Source organism: Pseudophryne corroboree (assembly GCF_028390025.1).
Source record: "Pseudophryne corroboree isolate aPseCor3 chromosome 3 unlocalized genomic scaffold, aPseCor3.hap2 SUPER_3_unloc_53, whole genome shotgun sequence".
Taxonomy (NCBI): Eukaryota; Metazoa; Chordata; class Amphibia; order Anura; family Myobatrachidae; genus Pseudophryne; species Pseudophryne corroboree.
Genome location: NW_026967545.1, coordinates 356,869 through 377,784, shown reverse-complemented (window position 1 = coordinate 377,784; position 20,916 = coordinate 356,869). Strand labels below are relative to the sequence as shown.

Below are 20,916 nucleotides of genomic sequence, written 5' to 3'. Positions count from 1 at the left end.
GTTCAGAGAGAAGGTGATTCCAGCGGTAAGGAACTATGAGGGTTATTTATCACAGCCTGTGGAGAGAGATAAAGTAGCAGCCATGTTACAGGCTGTGTTTGATATAGGACAGGCGCTGATTGGTTGGTACTGTATCTCTCTACAATGTACCTCTCTCCAAGCTTTGATAAATCTCCCCCCATGTAGCAGTGATATACTGTATCAGTCCTGTGCTATTCTAGTAGCCCCATGATATAGCAGTGGCTGCTGTGCCACAGAAAAAAGGAAACCTGTATGTGAAGAGAGATACTGACAAGGTGTTAGTGGCAACCGTTGTATGTGTGTACACATAGCAACCTGTCAGATTCTCTATTTTATCTTGGAGAGATTGCAAAATAAATGCAATCAGGTTGGTCTGGGTTACACCACATGGGGGTCATTCCGAGTTGTTCGCTCGCAAGTGAATTTTAGCAGATTTGCTCATGCTAAGCCGCCGCCTACTGGGAGTGAATCTTAGCATCTTAAAATTGCGAACGATGTATTCGCAATATTGCGATTACACACCTCGTAGCAGTTTCTGAGTAGCTCCAGACTAACTCGGCATCTGCGATCAGTTCACTGCTTGTCGTCCCTGGTTTGACGTCACAAACACACCCAGCGTTCGCCCAGACACTCCTCCGTTTCTCCGGCCACTCCTGCGTTTTTTCCGGAAACGGTAGCGTTTTTTCCCACACGCCCATAAAACGGCCTGTTTCCGCCCAGTAACACCCATTTCCTGTCAATCACATTACGATCGCCAGAACGATGAAAAAGCCGTGAGTAAAAATCCTAACTGCATAGCAAATTTACTTGGCGCAGTCGCAGTGCGGACATTGCGCATGCGCATTAAGCGGAAAATCGCTGCGATGCGAAGATTTTTACCGAGCGAACAACTCGGAATGACCCTCCATGTTTCTATACATTTACCTGGAGTACAGCTACATACATGTGTATGGTACATAGAGAAGGGTTTCATACTGGCATTAGTATCTGGTATGAATGTGTATATTACAGCTGGTTTTTACGTTTAATATACTGCAATAACATTAAATAACAGTGTACAATAAATGGCAAACTGGTGGAACCGAGAACTATCCATATTCACTAATACTTACTTGAGAAATGGTCGAGAATCCCTCCAGTGTTTAAATAGAAAGTCTGATGCTCTTCAGTGAGGCCGGATGATGATTCTGAATAATACCCCATGGAAGGGCATCCACCAGATGGGCAAGGAAAACAGGTACCCTGGGAGGGATAGGTAGATATCAGTCACTTACACAGTGTATAGTAACGCAGAGTATAGGAACGGCTGAGGCCCTGGCCTATGTTCATGGCTAGTGGTTCAGCTTCACATGAGGATGGAAGCCCTCATCCTCCCGCTAGAAAAAAGAAAAGACTTAAGCTGGCAAAAGCCCAGCAAAGAACTGTGCGTTCTTCTAAATCACAAATCCCCAAGGAGAGTCCAATTGTGTCGGTTGCGATGCCTGACCTTCCCAACACTGGACGGGAAGAGGTGGCTCCTTCCACCATTTGCACGCCCCCTGCAAGTGCTGGAAGGTGCACCCACAGTCCAGTTCCTGATAGTCAGATTGAAGATGTCAGTGTTGAAGTACACCAGGAAGATGATATGGGTGTTGCTGGCGCTGGGGAGGAAATTGACAAGGAGGATTCTGATGGTGAGGTGGTTTGTTTAAGTCAGGCACCCAGGGAGACACCTGTTGTCCGTGGTATGAATATGGCCATTGACATGCCTGGTCAAATTACCAAAAAAAAATCACCTCTTCGGTGTGGAATTATTTTAACAGAAATGCGGACAACAGGTGTCAAGCCGTGTGTTGCCTTTGTCAAGCTGTAATAAGTAGGGGTAAGGACGTTAACCACCTAGGAACATCCTCCCTTATACATCACCTGGAGCGCATTTATCAGAAGTCATTGACAAGTTCAAAAACTTTGGGTGACAGCAGAAGCAGTCCACTGACCACTAAATCCCTTCCTCTTGTAACCAAGCTCCTGCAAACCACACCACCAACTCCCTCAGTGTCAATTTCCTCCTTAGACAGGAACGCCAATAGTCCTGCAGGCTATGTCACTGGCAAGTCTGACGAATCCTCTCCTGACTGGGATTCCTCCGATGGCTCCTTGAGTGTAATGCCTACTGCTGCTGGCGCTGCTGTTGTTGCTGCTGGGAGTCGATCATCATCCCAGAGGGGAAGTCGGAAGACCACTTGTACTACTTCCAGTAAGCAATTGACTGTCCAACAGTCCTTTGCGAGTAAGATGAAATATCACAGCAGTCCTCCTGCTGCAAAGCGGATAACTCAGGCCTTGGTAGCTTCGGTGGTATTAGACGTGTGTCCGGTATCCACCGTTAATTCACAGGGAATTAGAGAATTTCTTGAGGTAGTGTGTCCCCGGTACCAAATACCATCTAGGTTCCACTTCTCTAGGCAGGTGATACCGAGAATGTACACAGATGTCAGAAAAAGTCATCAGTGTCCTAAAAAATGCAGTTGTACCCAATGTCCACTTAACCACGGACATATGGACAAGTGGAGCAGGGCAGACTCAGGACTATATGACTGTGACAGCCCACTGGGTAGATGTATTGCCTCCCGCAGCAAGAACAACAGCGGCGGCACCAGTAGCAGCATCTCGCAAACACCAACTCGTTCCTAGGCAGGCTACGCTTTGTATCACCGCTTTCCATAAGAGGCACACAGCTGACAACCTCTTACGGAAACTGGGGAACATCATCGCAGAATGGCTTACCCCAATTGGACTCTCCTGGGGATTTGTGACAACGCCACCAATATTGTGCGTGCATTACATGTGGGCAAATTCCAGCACGTCCCATGTTTTGCACATACATTGATGGTGCAGATTTTTTTTTAAAAACGACAGGGGCGTGCAAGAGATGCTGTCTGTGTCCCGAAGAATTGCGGGCCACTTTCGGCATTCAGCCACCGCGTGCCGAAGACTGGAGCACCAGCAAACACTCCTGAACCTGCCCCGCCATCATCTGAAGCAAGAGGTGGTAACGAGGTGGAATTCAACCCTCTAAATGCTTCAGAGGATGGAGGAGCAGCAAAAGGCCATTCAAGCCTATACATCTGCCTACGATATAGGCAAAGGAGGGGGAATGCACCTGACTCAAGCGCAGTGGAGAATGATTTCAATGTTGTGCAAGGTTCTGCAACCCTTTGAACTTGCCACATGTGAAGTCAGTTCAGACACTACCAGCCTGAGTCAGGTCATTCCCCTCATCAGGCGTTTGCTGAAGCAGCTGGAGAGATTGAAGGAAGAGCTAAAATGGAGCAATTCCGCTAGGCATGTGGGACTTGTGGATGGAGCCCTTCATTCGCTTAACCAGGATTCACGGGTGGTCAATCTGTTGAAATCAGAGCACTACATTGTAGCCACCGTGCTCGATCCTAGGTTTAAAGCCTACGTTGTATCTCTCTTACCGGCAGACACAAGTCTGCAGATGTTCAAAGACCTGCTGGTGAGACTCTTGTCAAGTCAAGCGGAACGTGACCCCTCAACAGCTCCTCCTTCACATTCTCCCGCAGCTGGGGCTGCAAGGAAAAGGCTAAGAATTCCGAGCCCACCCGCTGGCGGTGATGCAGGGCAGTCTGGAGTGAGTGCTGACATCTGGTCCGGACTGAAGGACCTGCCAATGATTACTGACATGTCGTCTACTGTCACTGCATATGATTCTGTCACCATTGAAAGAATGGTGGAGGATTATATGAGTGACAGCATCCAAGTAGGCATGTCAGACAGTCTGTACGTATACTGGCAGGAAAAAGAGGCAATTTGGAGGCCCTTGCACAAACTGGCTTTATTTTTTCTAAGTAGCCCCCCCTCCAGTGTGTACTCCGAAAGAGTGTTTAGTGCAGCCGCTCACCTCATCAGCGATCGGCGTACGAGGTTACTTCCAGAAAATGTGGAGAAGATGATGTTCATCAAAATGAATTATAATCAATTCCTCCGTGGAGACATTCACCAGCAATTGCCTCCAGAAAGTACACAGGGACCTGAGATGGTGGATTCCAGTGGGGACGAATGAATACTCTGTAAGGAGGGGGATGTACACAGTGAAAGGGGTGAGGAATCGGATGATGATGAGGAGGTGGACATCTTGCCTCTGTAGAGCCAGTTTGTGCGAGGAGAGATTGATTGCTTCTTTTTTGGTGGCGGCCCAAACCAACCAGTCATTTCAGCCACAGTCGTGTGGAAGACCCTGTCGCTGAAATGATGGGTTTGTTAAAGTGTGCATGTCCTGTTTATACAACATAAGGGTGGGTGGGAGGGCCCAAGGACAATTCCATCTTGCACCTCTTTTTTCTTAAATTTATCTCTGCATCATGTGATGTTTGGGGCTAATCCTGTCTGACACTGCAGTGCCACTCCTAGATGGGCCAGGTGTTTGTGTCGGCCACTTGTGTCGCTTAGCTTAGTCACATAGCGACCTTGGTGCGCCTCTTTTTTTCTTTGCATCATGTGCTGTTTGGGGACTATTTTTTTGAAGTGCCATCCTGTCTGACACTGCAGTGCCACTCCTAGATGGGCCAGGTGTTTGTGTCGGCCACTTGTGTCGCTTCGCTTAGCCATCCAGCTACCTCGGTGCAAATTTTAGGACTTAAAATAATATTGTGAGGTGTGAGGTGTTCAGAATAGATTGGAAATGAGTGGAAATTATGGTTATTGAGGTTAATAATACTATGGGATCAAAATTACCCCCAAATTCTATGATTTAAGTTGTTTTTGAGGGTTTTTTTAAAAATACCACCCGAATCCAAAACACATCCGAATCCGACAAAAAATTTTCAGGAAGGTTTTGCCAAAACGCGTCCGAATCCAAAACCAAAACACAAAACCCGAAAAATTTCCGGTGCGCATCTCTACTTATGCCTGTACCACTCATAACACATAGCTTACACTATAACCAGTCACTAGTGTGATGCCTGTAACACACATAACACATAGCTTACACTATAACCACTCACTAGTGTGATGCCTGTACCACTCATAACACATAGCTTACACTATAACCACTCACTAGTGTGATGCCTGTACCACACATAACACATATATTACACTATAACCACTCACTAGTGTGATGCCTGTACCACTCATAACACATAGCTTACACTATAACCACTCACTAGTGTGATGCCTGTACCACTCATAACACATAGCTTACACTATAACCACTCACTAGTGTGATGCCTGTACTACACATAACACATAGCTTACACTATAACCACTCACTAGTGTGATGCCTGTACCACACATAACTTACACTATAACCACTCACTAGTGTGATGCCTGTAACACACATAACACATAGCTTACACTATAACCACTCACTAGTGTGATGCCTGTATCACTCATAACACATAGCTTACACTATAACCACTCACTAGTGTGATGCCTGTACCACACATAACACATATATTACACTATAACCACTCACTAGTGTGATGCCTGTACCACTCATAACACATAGCTTACACTATAACCACTCACTAGTGTGATGCCTGTACCACACATAACACATATATTACACTATAACCACTCACTAGTGTGATGCCTGTACCACACATAACACATAGCTTACACTATAACCACTCACTAGTGTGATGCCTGTAACACTCATAACACATAGCTTACACTATAACCACTCACTAGTGTGATGCCTGTAACACTCATAACACACAGCATACACTATAACCACTCACTAGTGTGATGCCTGTACCACTCATAACACATAGCTTACACTATAACCACTCACTAGTGTGATGCCTGTATCACTCATAACACATAGCTTACACTATAACCACTCACTAGTGTGATGCCTGTATCACTCATAACACACAGCTCATACTATAACCACTCACTAGTGTGATGCCTGTATCACTCATAACACATAGCTTACACTATAACCACTTACTAGTGTGATGCCTATACCACACATAACACATAGCTTACACTATAACCACTCACTAGTGTGATGCCTGTATCACTCATAACACATAGCTTACACTATAACCACTCACTAGTGTGATGCCTATACCACACATAACACATAGCTTACACTATAACCACTCACTAGTGTGATGCCTGTATCACTCATAACACATAGCTTACACTATAACCACTCACTAGTGTGATGCCTGTACCACACATAACACATAGCTTACACTATAACCACTCACTAGTGTGATGCCTGTACCACACATAACACATAGCTTAACTATAACCACTCACTAGTGTGATGGCTGTAACACTCATAACACATAGCTTACACTATAACCACTCACTAGTGTGATGCCTGTACCACTCATAACACATAGCTTACACTATAACCACTCACTAGTGTGATGCCTGTATCACTCATAACACATAGCTTACACTATAACCACTCACTAGTGTGATGCCTGTACCACACATAACACATATATTACACTATAACCACTCACTAGTGTGATGCCTGTACCAATCATAACACATAGCTTACACTATAACCACTCACTAGTGTGATGCCTGTAACACTCATAACACATAGCTTACACTATAACCACTCACTAGTGTGATGCCTGTACAACTCATAACTAGAGATGTGCACCGGAAATTTTTTGGTTTTTATGTTTTGGTTTTGGATTCGGTTCCGCGGCCGTGTTTTGGATTTGGACGCGTTTTGCCAAAACCTCCCTGAAATTTTTTTGTTGGATTCGGGTGTGTTTTGATTTTACAAAAAACCCTCAAAAACAGCTTAAATCATAGAATTTGGGGGTCATTTTGATCCCATAGTATTATTAACCTCAATAACCATAATTTACACTCATTTTCAGTCTATTCTGAACACCTCACACCTCACAATATTATTTTTAGTCCTAAAATTTGCACCGAGGTCGCTGGATGGCTAAGCTAAGCGACACAAGTGGCCGACACAAACACCTGGCCCATCTAGGAGTGGCACTGCAGTGTCAGACAGGACGGCACTTCAAAAAAATAGTCCCCAAACAGCACATGATGCAAAGAAAAAAAGAGGCGCACCAAGGTCGCTGTATGACTAAGCTAAGCGACACAAGTGGCCGACACAAACACCTGGCCCATCTAGGAGTGGCACTGCAGTGTCAGACAGGATGGCACTTCAAAAAAATTGTCCCCAAACAGCACATGATGCAAAGAAAAAAAGAGGCGCACCAAGGTCGCTGTGTGACTAAACTAAGCGACACAAGTGGCCGACACAAACACCTGGCCCATCTTGGAGTGGCACTGCAGTGTCAGACAGGATGGCACTTAAAAAAATAGTCCCCAAACAGCACATGATGCAAAGAAAAATGAAAGAAAAAAGAGGTGCAAGATGGAATTGTCCTTAGGCCCTCCCACCCACCCTTATGTTGTATAAACAGGACATGCACACTTTAACAAACCCATCATTTCAGCGACAGGGTCTTCCACACGACTGTGACTGAAATGACTGGTTGGTTTGGGCCCCCACCAAAAAAGAAGCAATCAATCTCTCCTTGCACAAACTAACTCTACCGAGGCAAGATGTCCACCTCATCATCATCCTCCGATTCCTCACCCCTTTCACTGTGTACATCCCCCTCCTCACAGATTATTAATTCGTCCCCACTGGAATCCACCATCTCAGATCCCTGTGTACTTTCTGGAGGCAATTGCTGGTGAATGTCTCCACGGAGGAATTGATTATAATTCATTTTGATGAATATCATCTTCTCCACATTTTCTGGTAGTAACCTCGTACGCCGATTGCCGACAAGGTGAGCGGCTGCACTAAACACTCTTTCGGAGTACACACTGGAGGGAGGGCAACTTAGGTAGAATAAAGCCAGTTTGTGCAAGGGCCTCCAAATTACCTCTTTTTCCTGCCAGTATACGTACGGACTATCTGACGTGCCTACTTGGATGCGGTCACTCATATAATCCTCCACCATTCTTTCAATGGTGACAGAATCATATGCAGTGACAGTAGACGACATGTCAGTAATCGTTGGCAGGTCCTTCAGTCCGGACCAGATGTCAGCACTCGCTCCAGACTGCTCTGCATCACCGCCAGCGGGTGGGCTTGGAATTCTTAGCCTTTTCCTCGCACCCCCAGTTGCGGGAGAATGTGAAGGAGGAGCTGTTGACGGGTCACGTTCCGCTTGACTTGACAATTTTCTCACCAGCAGGTCTTTGAACCTCTGCAGACTTGTGTCTGCTGGAAAGAGAGATACAACGTAGATTTAAATTCTAGGATCGAGCACGGTGGCCAAAATGTAGTGCTCTGATTTCAACAGATTGACCACCCGTGAATCCTGGTTAAGCGAATTAAGGGCTCCATCCACAAGTCCCACATGCCTAGCGGAATCGCTCTGTTTTAGCTCCTCCTTCAATGTCTCCAGCTTCTTCTGCAAAAGCCTGATGAGGGGAATGACCTGACTCAGGCTGGCAGTGTCTGAACTGACTTCACGTGTGGCAAGTTCAAAGGGTTGCAGAACCTTGCACAATGTTGAAATCATTCTCCACTGCGCTTGAGTCAGGTGCATTCCCCCTCCTTTGCCTATATCGTGGGCAGATGTATAGGCTTGAATGGCCTTTTGCTGCTCCTCCATCCTCTGAAGCATATAGAGGGTTGAATTCCACCTCGTTACCACCTCTTGCTTCAGATGATGGCAGGGCAGGTTCAGGACTGTTTGCTGGTGCTCCAGTCTTCGGCACGCGGTGGCTGAATGCCGAAAGTGGCCCGCAATTCTTTGGGCCACCGACAGCATCTCTTGTACGCCCCTGTCATTTTTTTATTAATTCCGCACCACCAAATTCAATGTATGTGCAAAACATGGGACGTGCTGGAATTTGCCCACATGTAATGCACGCACAATATTGGTGGCGTTGTCTGATGTCACAAATCCCTAGGAGAGTCCAATTGGGGAAAGCCATTCTGCGATGATGTTCCTCAGTTTCCGTAAGAGGTTGTCAGCTGTGTGCCTCTTATGGAAAGCGGTGATACAAAGCGTAGCCTGCCTAGGAACGAGTTGGCGTTTACGAGATGCTGCTACTGGTGCCGCCGCTGCTGTTCTTGCTGCGGGAGGCAATACATCTACCCAGTGGGCTGTCACAGTCATATAGTCCTGAGTCTGCCCTGCTCCACTTGTCCACATGTCCGTGGTTAAGTGGACATTGGGTACAACTGCATTTTTTAGGACACTGGTGACTCTTTTTCTGACGTCTGTGTACATTTTCGGTATCGCCTGCCTAGAGAAATGGAACCAATATGGTATTTGGTACTGGGGATACAGTACCTCAATCAATGTCTCTAGTTGCCTGTGAATTAACGGTGGATACCGGACACACGTTTCTCACCACCCAGGCTGACAAGACCTGAGTTATCCGCTTTGCAGCAGGATGACTGCTGTGATATTTCATCTTCCTCGCAAAGGACTGTTGGACAGTCAATTGCTTACTGGAAGTAGTACAAGTGGTCTTCCGACTTCCCCTCTGGGATGACGATCGACTCCCAGCAGCAACAACAGCAGCGCCAGCAGCAGTAGGCGTTACACTCAAGGTTGCATCGGAGGAATCCCAGGCAGGAGAGGACTCGTCAGACTTGCCAGTGACATGGCCTGCAGGACTATTGGCTTTCCTGTGTAAGGTGGAAATTGACACTGAGGGAGTTGGTGGTGTGGTTTGCAGGAGCTTGGTTACAAGAGGAAGGGATTTAGTGGTCAGTGGACTGCTTCCGCTGTCATCCAAAGTTTTTGAACTTGTCACTGACTTCTGATGAATGCGGTCCAGGTGACGTATAAGGGAGAATGTTCCTAGGTGGTTAACGTCCTTACCCCTACTTATTACAGCTTGACAAAGGCAACACACGGCTTGACACCTGTTGTTCGCATTTGTGTTGAAATAATTCCACACCGAAGAGCTGATTTTTTTTGTATTTTGACCAGGCATGTCAATGGCCATATTCGTCCCACGGACAACAGGTCTCTCCCCGGGTGCCTGACTTAAACAAACCACCTCACCATCAGAATCCTCCTTGTCAATTTCCTCCCCAGCACTAGCAACACCCATATCCTCATCCTGGTGTACTTCAATAGTGACATCTTCAATTTGACTATCAGGAACTGGACTGCGGGTGCTCCTTCCAGCACTTGCAGGGGGCGTGCAAATGGTGGAAGGCGCCACCTCTTCCCGTCCAGTGTTGGGAAGGTCAGGCATCGCAACCGACACAATTGAACTCTCCTTGGGGATTTGTGATTTAGAAGAACGCACAGTTCTTTGCTGTGCTTTTGCCAGCTTAAGTCTTTTCATTTTTCTAGCGAGAGGATGAGTGCTTCCATCCTCATGTGAAGCTGAACCACTAGCCATGAACATAGGCCAGGGCCTCAGCCGTTCCTTGCCACTCCGTGTCGTAAATGGCATATTGGCAAGTTTACGCTTCTCATCAGACGCTTTCAATTTTGATTTTTGGGTCATTTTACTGAACTTTAGTTTTTTTTATTTTACATGCTCTCTACTATGACATTGGGCATCGGCCTTGGCAGACAACATTGATGGCATTTCATCGTCTCGGCCATGACTAGTGGCAGCAGCTTCAGCATGAGGTGGAAGTGGATCTTGATCTTTCCCTAATTTAACCTCCACATTTTTTCTCTCCATTTTTTAATGTGTGGAATTATATGCCAGTATCAATAGCAATGGCCTACTACTATATATACTGCGCACAACTGAAATGCACCACAGGTATGGATGGATAGTATACTTGACGACACAGAGGTAGGTAGAGCAGTGGCCTTCCGTACCGTACTGCTATATATACTGGTGGTCACTGTCAGCAAACTGCAAAACTAAAATGACCACAGGTATAGAATCTAGATGGATAGTATACTTGACGACACAGAGGTAGGTAGAGCAGTGGCCTTCCGTACCATACTGCTATATATACTGGTGGTCACTGTCACCAAACTGCAAAACTAAAATGCACCACAGGTATAGAATCTAGATGGATAGTATACTTGACGACACAGAGGTAGGTAGAGCAGTGGCCTTCCGTACCGTACAGCTATATATACTGGTGGTCACTGTCAGCAAACTGCAAAACTAAAATCTACCACAGGTATAGAATCTAGATGGATAGTATACTTGACAACACAGAGGTAGGTAGAGCAGTGGCCTTCCGTACCGTACTGCTATATATACTGGTGGTCACTGTCAGTAAAAACTGCAAAACTAAAATGCACCACAGGTATAGAATCTAGATGGATAGTATACTTGACGACACAGAGGTAGGTAGAGCAGTGGCCTTCCGTACCGTACTGCTATATATACTGATGGTCACTGTCAGCAAACTGCAAAACTAAAATGCACCACAGGTATAGAATCTAGATGGATAGTATACTTGACGACACAGAGGTAGGTAGAGCAGTGGCCTTCCGTACCGTACTGCTATATATACTGGTGGTCACTGTCAGCAAACTGCAAAACTAAAATGCACCACAGGTATAGAATCTAGATGGATAGTATACTTGATGACACAGAGGTAGGTAGAGCAGTGGCCTTCCGTACCGTACTGCTATATAATACATCATTACTTCTATAAGGTCTTACACAGTATATACTCTGCCTGATCCATCATTACTTCTATAAGGTCTTACACAGTATGTACTCTGCCTGATCCATCATTACTTCTATAAGGTCTTACACAGTATATACTCTGCCCTGATCCATCATTACTTCTATAAGGTCTTACATAGTATGTACTCTGCCTGATACATTATTACTTCTATAAGGTCTTACACAGTATGTACTCTGCCCTGATCCATCATTACTTCTATAAGGTCTTACACAGTATGTACTCTGCCCTGATCCATCATTACTTCTATAAGGTCTTACACAGTATGTACTCTGCCTGATACATCATTACTTCTTCAAGGTCTTACACAGTATATACTCTGCCTGATCCATCATTATTTCTATAAGGTCTTACACAGTATATACTCTGCCTGATCCATCATTACTTCTACAAGGTCTTACACAGTAAATACTCTGCCTGATCCATCATTACTTCTACAAGGTCTTACACAGTATGTACTCTACCTGATCCATCATTACTTCTATAAGGTCTTACACAGTATGTACTCTGCCTGATCCATCATTACTTCTATAAGGTCTTACACAGTATGTACTCTACCCTGATCCATCATTACTTCTATAAGGTCTTACACAGTATGTACTCTGCCTGATCCACTATTACTTCTACAAGGTCTTACACAGTATGTACTCTGCCCTAATCCATCATTACTTCTATAAGGTTGTGAGGATACTGGGTTCCAAATCACTCATTCATGGTGGTAGATGAAAAACCAACAGTGGTTTATTGAACAGAATCGGTTATAAACAGCTCAGCACACTTCTGTGATCCAATTCTACACGACAATTCCCTCCTGGAACTCCTGACAGAACATTACTTCTTAGCCAGTCTCCTGCCACTCTCACCTTCTCTCCCAGATCCCTCTCAACTCCCCTGTTTGCTATTATCAAAACCTTTGTCTTTCCTACAATAAGGCGACACCCCCAGAACAGTTACATAGCAAACCTACTTTCACATGTCCAGGCATGTCCCCTAGGCCACAATAAATTAACTAAATTAACCTTACTTAATCTGATTGTGTGGCCTGGAATCCATTGTGTGGGGAAGAATGAGGGGGTTGTATGGACTGACATCTGAGACTGGCTGTATCTACCCAACAGCAAACACACAGGTTATCTGAGCAGTCACACGGGGGGAACATTATTTTACAAACTATAACACAATAACCAATACATTCATATATATACATCGAAAACATAACTGTACCCTTGTAACAATAACATCATACAATATAATACAATATTGCCTAGTACATAGCCAAATACAGATCAACAATTAGTGTAGTCCATGGGTAAGACCAGGGCTAGGAAAGTAACCACATGTCTTTTACCACTGTGTGACACAACACACCGGCTGTGTTGTCACATTTCCTCCCTCTACTTACTAGCCCGGTGTCCTGGGTGGCTTAAGCTTGCTGAGAGTAATGGTATTCTCCTGTACCCTGGGTATTGGTAGCGAGGGATCTCCTGGGCTTGCTCGGCGCTGGGTCTGGTCCCTGTTGACGGGACAGGCCATCTGCGTTCCCATGATCTCTGCCCTTTTTGTGAGAGATAGAGAAATTGTATAGTTGCAGGGCTAAGCTCCATCTCAGCAGTCGTCCATTGTCTCCGGCAGTACGCTGTAACCAACTAAAGGGACTGTGGTCTGTTACCACTGAGAACTCGCGCCCGTACACATATGCCTGCAATTTCTTGAGTGCCCAGACTACGGCCAGACACTCCTTTTCAATAGTGGCATAGGCTATCTCACGGTCCATAAGTTTTCGGGAGAGAAAGGCAACTGGGTGTTCACAACCATCCTCCTCTACTTGACTCAACAGAGCTCCTATTCCACAACCCGAGGCAACTGTTTGCACAATGAACCGCCGGCGGAAGTCGGGGGCTGCTAACACTGGGGATTGGGACAAAATGTCCTTCAGCTGGGAAAAAGCCTGCTCACACTCTGGGCTCCAGTCAATTTGTCGGGTGTACTTTTTTGTCGTTAGGTCAGTCAGAGGTTTGGCAATGGTGCTGTACTGGGGCACAAATTTACAGTAGTACCCTGCTGTTCCAAGGAAGGCACGTACCTGTTTTTGGTTAGTGGGCCGAGGCCATTTCAGGATGGCCTCCCATTTTCGCTGGCTCTGGACGAATATGGCCTCCACCAACCCTATGCCCGAGGTACAACACCTCTGTCATCCCCATCTGACATTTGTCAGGTCTGATTGTTAACCCTGCCTTGCTGATCCGCGCCAACACCTGGGCCACATTCTGCAGATGCTCCTCCCATGTCTGACTAAAAGTGGCTATGTAATCAAGGTATGCCTGGGCAAAGTCCTGACACCCTGTCAGTAGGTGATCTATGGTACGCTAAAAGGTGGCTGGGGCATTCTTCATCCCAAATGGGGTGCTGAATGCAGACCTCTCCTGTACCTCCCTGGTAAGGGGTATCTGCCAGTATCCTTTGCTAAGATCCAGAGTGGATACATAGCGTGCCATTCCCAACCTGTCTAACAGCTCATCTACCCGGGGCATGGGGTATGCGTCTGTCACTGTCACCTCGTTCAGCCTCCTATAGTCCACTCAGAAGCGGGTACTGCCATCTTTCTTGGGCACTAGGACTACGCTGGTGGCCCAGGGACTATGGGACGGTACAATAACACCAAGCGCCAGCATTTCATCGACCTCCCTTTTGATCATATCAATCACCCCGGGGTTCACCCGATAAGTGGGTTGCCTAGTGGGCCGAGCCTCCCCGGTGTTGACATGATGGGCCACTACATGAGTGCGCCCTGGCCTGCTTGTAAATTGTGGCCTCTCTACCTCCAATACCTCCCTTATCTGTAGGGCCTGGGTTTCGGTTAACTGCGAGCCTATGGGCACCGCCTCCACTCCTAGGTCCCTCTTGGTGGCTGCTAGAATGTCAGGGATGGGGTCAGTCTCTGGGTCATCCATAGGTGGGCAGCAGATTGCCACCGCCCCTATCTCCCTGGTGACATATTTCTTTAACCTATTTATGTGGTAGGTACCCACCCATTTCCCTGTTTGGTCTAGGGCAATAATGTAATCTACCCGGCCATGCCGATCCACTACAGTATAAGGCCCTGCCCAGGTCGCCTGTAACTTATGCTTTCGGGCAGGTACTAGCACCATCACTTTCTGTCCAACCTCTAGTTCCCTGTCCTGCGCTCGTTGGTTATAGTACCGGCACTGACTTTCCTGCGCGCCCAGGGTGTGGTCATGGGCAAGCTGCATCAGCCTGTGCAGTTTCTCTTTTATTTGGACTACATATTCCAAGATGGGACCTCAGGTTCCTGAAATGACCCTTACCAGCTTTCCCTGACTAGGTCAAGTGGTCCCCTTACCCTTCGGGCATATAGTAACTCGAAAGGAGAAAATCTGGTTAAATCCTCCGGCACTTCTCGGTACGCGAATAATAGCTGTTGCAAGGACTTCTCCCATTCTCCCCCCTCCGATTCAGCAAATGCCCGCAGCAACTGCTTTAGGGTCGAATTGAATCTCTCACAGAGACCATTAGTCTGGGGGTGATAAGGGGTGGTGCGTAAGGGATGGACCCTAAAGTTGTCCCATACCGTCTGCAGCAATTCCCCTTGAAATTGCGTACCGTGATCAGTAACTACTTCTTGGGGAAATCCTACGCGACTAAAAATATCCATAAGAGCCTGGGCGATATGTTCAGCATCTATGGATGCCAGTGCCACTGCCTCAGGGTATCTAGTCGCGTAATCAACTACAGTCAGTATGTATCTCTTTCCTGTTCGGCTCGGTTTCTTAAAAGGCCCCACAATGTCCATGGCCACTCTCTTAAATGGCTCACTTATGACAGGCATGGGTTGTAGGGGAACCCGGCGTGGGGGTCCCCCGAGGCGTTGGCAGACCTCACATGACTCTCTATACTGTTTTACCTCCTGGTTAACCCAAGACCAGAAGAAATGTCGCAGCAGACGGGCACGGGTTTTTCGAACCCCTAAGTGGCCTGCTAAGGGAATGTCATGGGCAAGGGCCAGCAACCGGGCACGGTACTGCTGTGGAACAATCAACTGTTTTCTTAGGACCCAGGGCTCTAATGGGTCTGCTTTTGCTGGTACCCGGTACAGTCTCCCCTCCTCCCATATAATGCGATCCTCCTGAGGCCCCCAATCTGTTTGTCCCGCTGCCCTGCAGAGGCTAGCTAGGGAGGGGTCGGTCCGTTGGGCTTCCCTAAAGGCTACCCTATCTACTTCCCCCAGATTCTCATCACAGTCAGGCAAGTCTGGTACAGGGTTACTCACCGCCAATGGTTCAGGGTTTGTGGCTGTCACTTACACCGAGACTCCTGGTGCTGGCATGAGAGGGTCCTCATGCACTGTCTCCAATGCCTGTGCTTGGCTTCGGGTGATAGCTCCCACAAAGTAACTAGCCAATCCAGCACCCAGATCGTTGCCCAGAATGACGTGAGTGGGTAATCCACCCAAAAGTCCCACATTTACCTCTCCAGAGTCCAGGCCCCAGTCCAGGTGTACCCTTGCCATAGGTATTACAGTGATCTACCCTCCTGCGATGGAAATTTAAACTTTCCTTTTCTTTAGTAGTTGGCAGAGGGGAATTAATTCTGGCCGGATAAGGGTGATAGAAGCTCCAGAGTCTCTCAACCCTTGCAGCTCCTTCCCATTAACTTTTACAGGTTGTAGGTGGGTCTTCATATTATCCCGGGTGGATTTCCCAATAGCTGCTACCACCTCTACTTGGTATGCTACTTCCTCCGCCTCTGGCGCATCAGGAAAGTAGTCCGCCTCCCCCGTTCCAAATGATTCGTGGCACACAGCCACCCGTGACATGGCAGATTGGGCACCTGGGAATGGCCGTCTTACCCGTGTACAGTCCCGAAGTAAATGCCCCACCTGGTCACAGTTGTAGCAGCATCGGCTTGCAGGTGACGCTAGTCCCCGAGACCTTGAATTTCTGGGTAGGGAAGCTGGGGTATGTATTGGGGCTGGCCGGTGGGGTAGCAATGGTAGATCACGATCCTGCTGGGGCCGTCCGAGGGTTGTCCTCTCCTCTGTGTTGGCACCTCTCCACCGAGGCCTGTTAGCTGTGAACTCATCTGCTAGGTGTGCTGCTTTTTCCGGAGAGGTAGGGTTCCGGTCTGCCACCCACTCCCTGATCTCTGGAGGCATCTTGTTTAGCAACTGCTCCAAAATAAAAGCATTTTTAATGTCTGCTACAATAAGGGCCTTCTTCACCGCCAGCCACTTATCACAGTTCCTCCACAGCAAGTTATTAAACTCTATAAATGAGGCATCTCCTTTCCGTGCCATAGACCGGAACTTTATGCGGTACGATTCAGCGGTCACCGCATATCTGGCAAGCAGCACACTCCGTACCTCCTCATATACCAGGATCTGCTCTGGTGCTCAGGGCATGGCATGCCTCCAGTGCCCGTCCTCTCAGACTGGGTACCAAATATCGAGGCCACTCTGCTGCCTCAATTCCATGCATTATCATAACAGATTCAATCATCTGCAAATGAGTATCAATATCCGAACTGACCTCATCAAAAGGTGGGACCTCATTATACCTCAGCCGGGATGTCTGCATTACCGCTACTGCCGGGGCGGTTATACCGGTCTGCGCCCCCAATGCGTCTCCCAGTACTGATGCTCCTTGTCCTAGTGCTGCCAGCAACTCCCGCAACTGATCTGTACTTCCAACGGCCAGTGCAGGGCTCGTTGTAGCAGTTCCAGTGGTTCCTTGACCCTCGGTCTGCTCTGGGATGCAGTCCTGATCATCCTCCTGCCCAGGGTGTTCTTGGTCCCATTCAGCTAGCTTTGCCATTAAGACTGCTCTGGTGTCCGATGCATTAAACTCAATCTGTCTTGTTCGACAGAGGTCCTGTAGTTGATCCTTCTTGCTGTATCGGTAGCATAGCGGGGCAGAATCCATTGCCTGCTGTGATTTATTCCTTTCTGCTGGTGTCTTGAGTGATACTACAGCTGCCGACAAATGTGAGGATTCCAAATCACTCAAGCTTGGTGGTAGATGAAAAACCAACAGTGGTTTATTGAACAGAATGGGTTATAAACAGCTCAGCACACTTCTGTGATCCAATTCTACATGACAATTCCCTCCTGGAACTCCTGACAGAACATTACTTCTTAGCCAGTCTCCTGCCACTCTCTCACCTTCTCTCCCAGATCCCTCTCAACTCCCCTGTTTGCTATTATCAAAACCTTTGTCTTTCCTACAATAAGGTGACACCCCCAGAACAGTTTCAGAGCAAACCTACTTTCACATGTCCAGGCATGTCCCCTAGGCCACAATAGATGTTAACTAAATTAACCTTACTTAATCTGATTGTGTGGCCTGAAATCCATTGTGTGGGGAAGAAAGAGGGGAGTGTATGGCCTGACATCTGAGACTGGCTGTATCTACCCAACAGCAAACACACAGGTTATCTGAGCAGTCACATGGGGGGAACATTATTTTACAAACTATAACACAATAACCAATACATTCATATATACACATCGAAAACATAACTGTACCCTTGTAACAATAACATCATACAATATAATACAATATTGCCTAGTACATAGCCAAATACAGATCAACAATTAGTGTAGTCCATGGGTAAGACCAGGGCTAGGAAAGTAACCACGTGTCTTTTACCACTGTGTGACACAACACGCCGGCTGTGTTGTCACAAAGGTCTTACACAGTATGTATTCTGCCTGATCCATCATTACTTCTATAAGGTCTTACACAGTATGTACTCTGCCTGATCCACTATTACTTCTATAAGGTCTTACACAGTATGTACTCTGCCTGATCCATCATTACTTCTATAAGGTCTTACACAGTATGTACTATGCCTGATCCATCATTATTTCTACAAGGTCTTACACAGTAAATACTCTGCCTGATCCATCATTACTTCTACAAGGTCTTACACAGTATGTACTCTACCTGATCCATCATTACTTCTATAAGGTCTTACACAGTATGTACTCTGCCTGATCCATCATTACTTCTATAAGGTCTTACACAGTATGTACTCTGCCCTGATCCATCATTACTTCTATAAGGTCTTACTGTTAGGATCTCCTGCTCTGTGCTGCCACGTCGCCATGGCAACCGGGAGGCAAGTGTTAGCGAAGTAACCTGAGCGCAGCTGATACTCCGGTCCGGGTTTTTACTGTGTAGTGGTTACAGGCTCTGTGCACGGCAGGGAATCCGGCGCTGGTTTTGTGCTCACAGTCTGTGAGGTCTGAGTGGGGCGTGGACAGCACCTGCTATTTAAACCATCCTCTCAGGCTAGGCAAATGCTGCTGAATCTTTGTTTGTTAGTCAGTTCCAGAGAGTTAGCTAGTACTGTGTGAATTTGTATTTACTTGTTGCTTACTGCGAATAGGCCTTGGGATTCGGTACTTCATTCTGCAAATCCGGACCTAGCAGTAAGACTGGAGTTAGTTGTTTGACCTGCTGGGGTTCTTTTGCTATTCTGTGAACCCAGCAGGTTTGCGGCTGTACTCTCAGACCTGCTTGCTTAATCCTCCCTCACTGTGCAGGGCGTCCAGGTGTCAGTTTAGTGGCAGTAAGCTGAACCTGTGCCCTGCAAGTAGGGGTTAGGATTGTGGATACTCTCCTTGTGTCTATATTTCTATCTCTGACCAAGGAGTTTATTCCCACCCCCGTTGGTAACCCTTTGGGTTTTTTTCTGTTGCTCTTAGCAACATAATTTCAGGTGCTCCACATGTTAAATCACTACACATCGATTCATTGTCCGCTCTATTCCATCTTAGCATTCCTGACACTAGGGAGACACCCAATTCCTGAGCCTTTGGGCTTCTCCGTTCACTTTGTGTTTATTAGTTATTCCATCACCTCCTGTGTATGTTATGTTATACTGTCTGTGAGTTAGTTTGCTTCGCTTCCTCTCTGTTCATACACCGGTATACTCCTGTTAGCACTGGTGTGCGTAACATATTCAGCAGCCCTACTCCTGTTGAAAATTTTGTGGGAATATGGAGCATACCCCTCAAAATACTTTGCAACAGGTGGTCGATCAGGTGCAGGTCCTGACTCGACAATTTAATGAGATGTCCATTAAAATGAACACCCCGCAGGCCGCTAGCAGAGCTCCCGCAGCAGCAGCGGCAATTTCAGGGGTTAAGGAGCCGAAAGCAAATCTCCCGGATCGTTTTTCTGGAGATCGCTCGCAGTTCTTTTGTTTCAAGGAGAGCTGTAAGCTATATTTCAGGCTTAGGCCCCAGTCTTCTGGGTCGGAGATTCAGCGGGTGGGCATGGTGATTTCCTTGCTACAAGGAGACCCACAGGTCTGGGCATATGGGTTACAGCCTGACTGTCCGTCGCTTAAAAGTGTTGATGCTTTTTTTACGGCACTGGGCATTTTGTATGATGACCCTGACAAGATGGCTTCAGCCGAGGCTCAGATTACGGTTCTTAAGCAAGGGCGACGGCCAGCTGAGGTTTATAGTACGGAGTTTCGGAGGTTGGCTCATGATACCCAGTGGAATGACCCAGCCCTGAGAAACCAGTACCGAAGGGGCCTTTCTGACCAGATAAAGGACCAACTGGTACAATATCCCTCGCCTGATAGCTTAGATCAGCTCATACAGTTATCCATCCGGGTGGATAGACGGCTGAGAGAGCGTAGGCTTGAAAGGGAGACCGCAGTTTCCTTTTTTCCCAAGGGAACCTCAGACTCTGAGGAATATTCCGAGGAGCCCTTGCAGATTGGGGCTACTTGCCTCTCCTCGCGTGAGAAGACGCGGAGGAGACAGCAGGGTTTGTGTTTGTACTGTGGGAATAAAGGTCATGTTGTAGTATCATGCCCAGAAAAAACGGAAAACTTCAGGGCCTGAGGGTGATGGGAAATATCCTGTCAGGCCAGAAGTCAGAATTTCCCAAAAAGACTTTTCTCATTCCGGTGACTTTGGAGATCCTCGGTCAAACTGTCAAGACTGAGGCCTTTGTTGACAGTGGGGCCGATGGGGTTTTCATGGACTGTCAATTCGCCCTGGAACACTCTGTTCCCTCAGTACCTTTGGCATCAGAGATTGAGATCTGTGGATTAAACGGGGAACCATTGTCCCAGGGTAAGATTACCTCCTGCACCAGCCAAATTCCTTTGTTTATTGGAGCCACACAAAAAAAATTGTCTTTTTATGTGACTGTCTGTACTTTTGCCCCATTGGTTTTGGGGTTACCCTGGTTAAGGGCCCATAACCC

General features: G+C 47.0%; 1 protein-coding gene across 1 annotated transcript in view; it reads right to left on the bottom strand.

Moving 5' to 3' along the window:
- LOC134984427 (pancreatic lipase-related protein 2-like) overlaps window positions 1–20,916 on the bottom strand; it is a gene marked incomplete at its 5' end in the record, with an annotated part of 628,781 nt that overhangs the window by 255,234 nt on the left and 352,631 nt on the right. Inside the window, one exon of the mRNA XM_063950007.1 lies at window positions 1,134–1,263. Within this exon, the coding sequence (XP_063806077.1) occupies window positions 1,134–1,263 (130 nt within the window). The remainder of the gene's footprint in view (window positions 1–1,133; window positions 1,264–20,916) is intronic.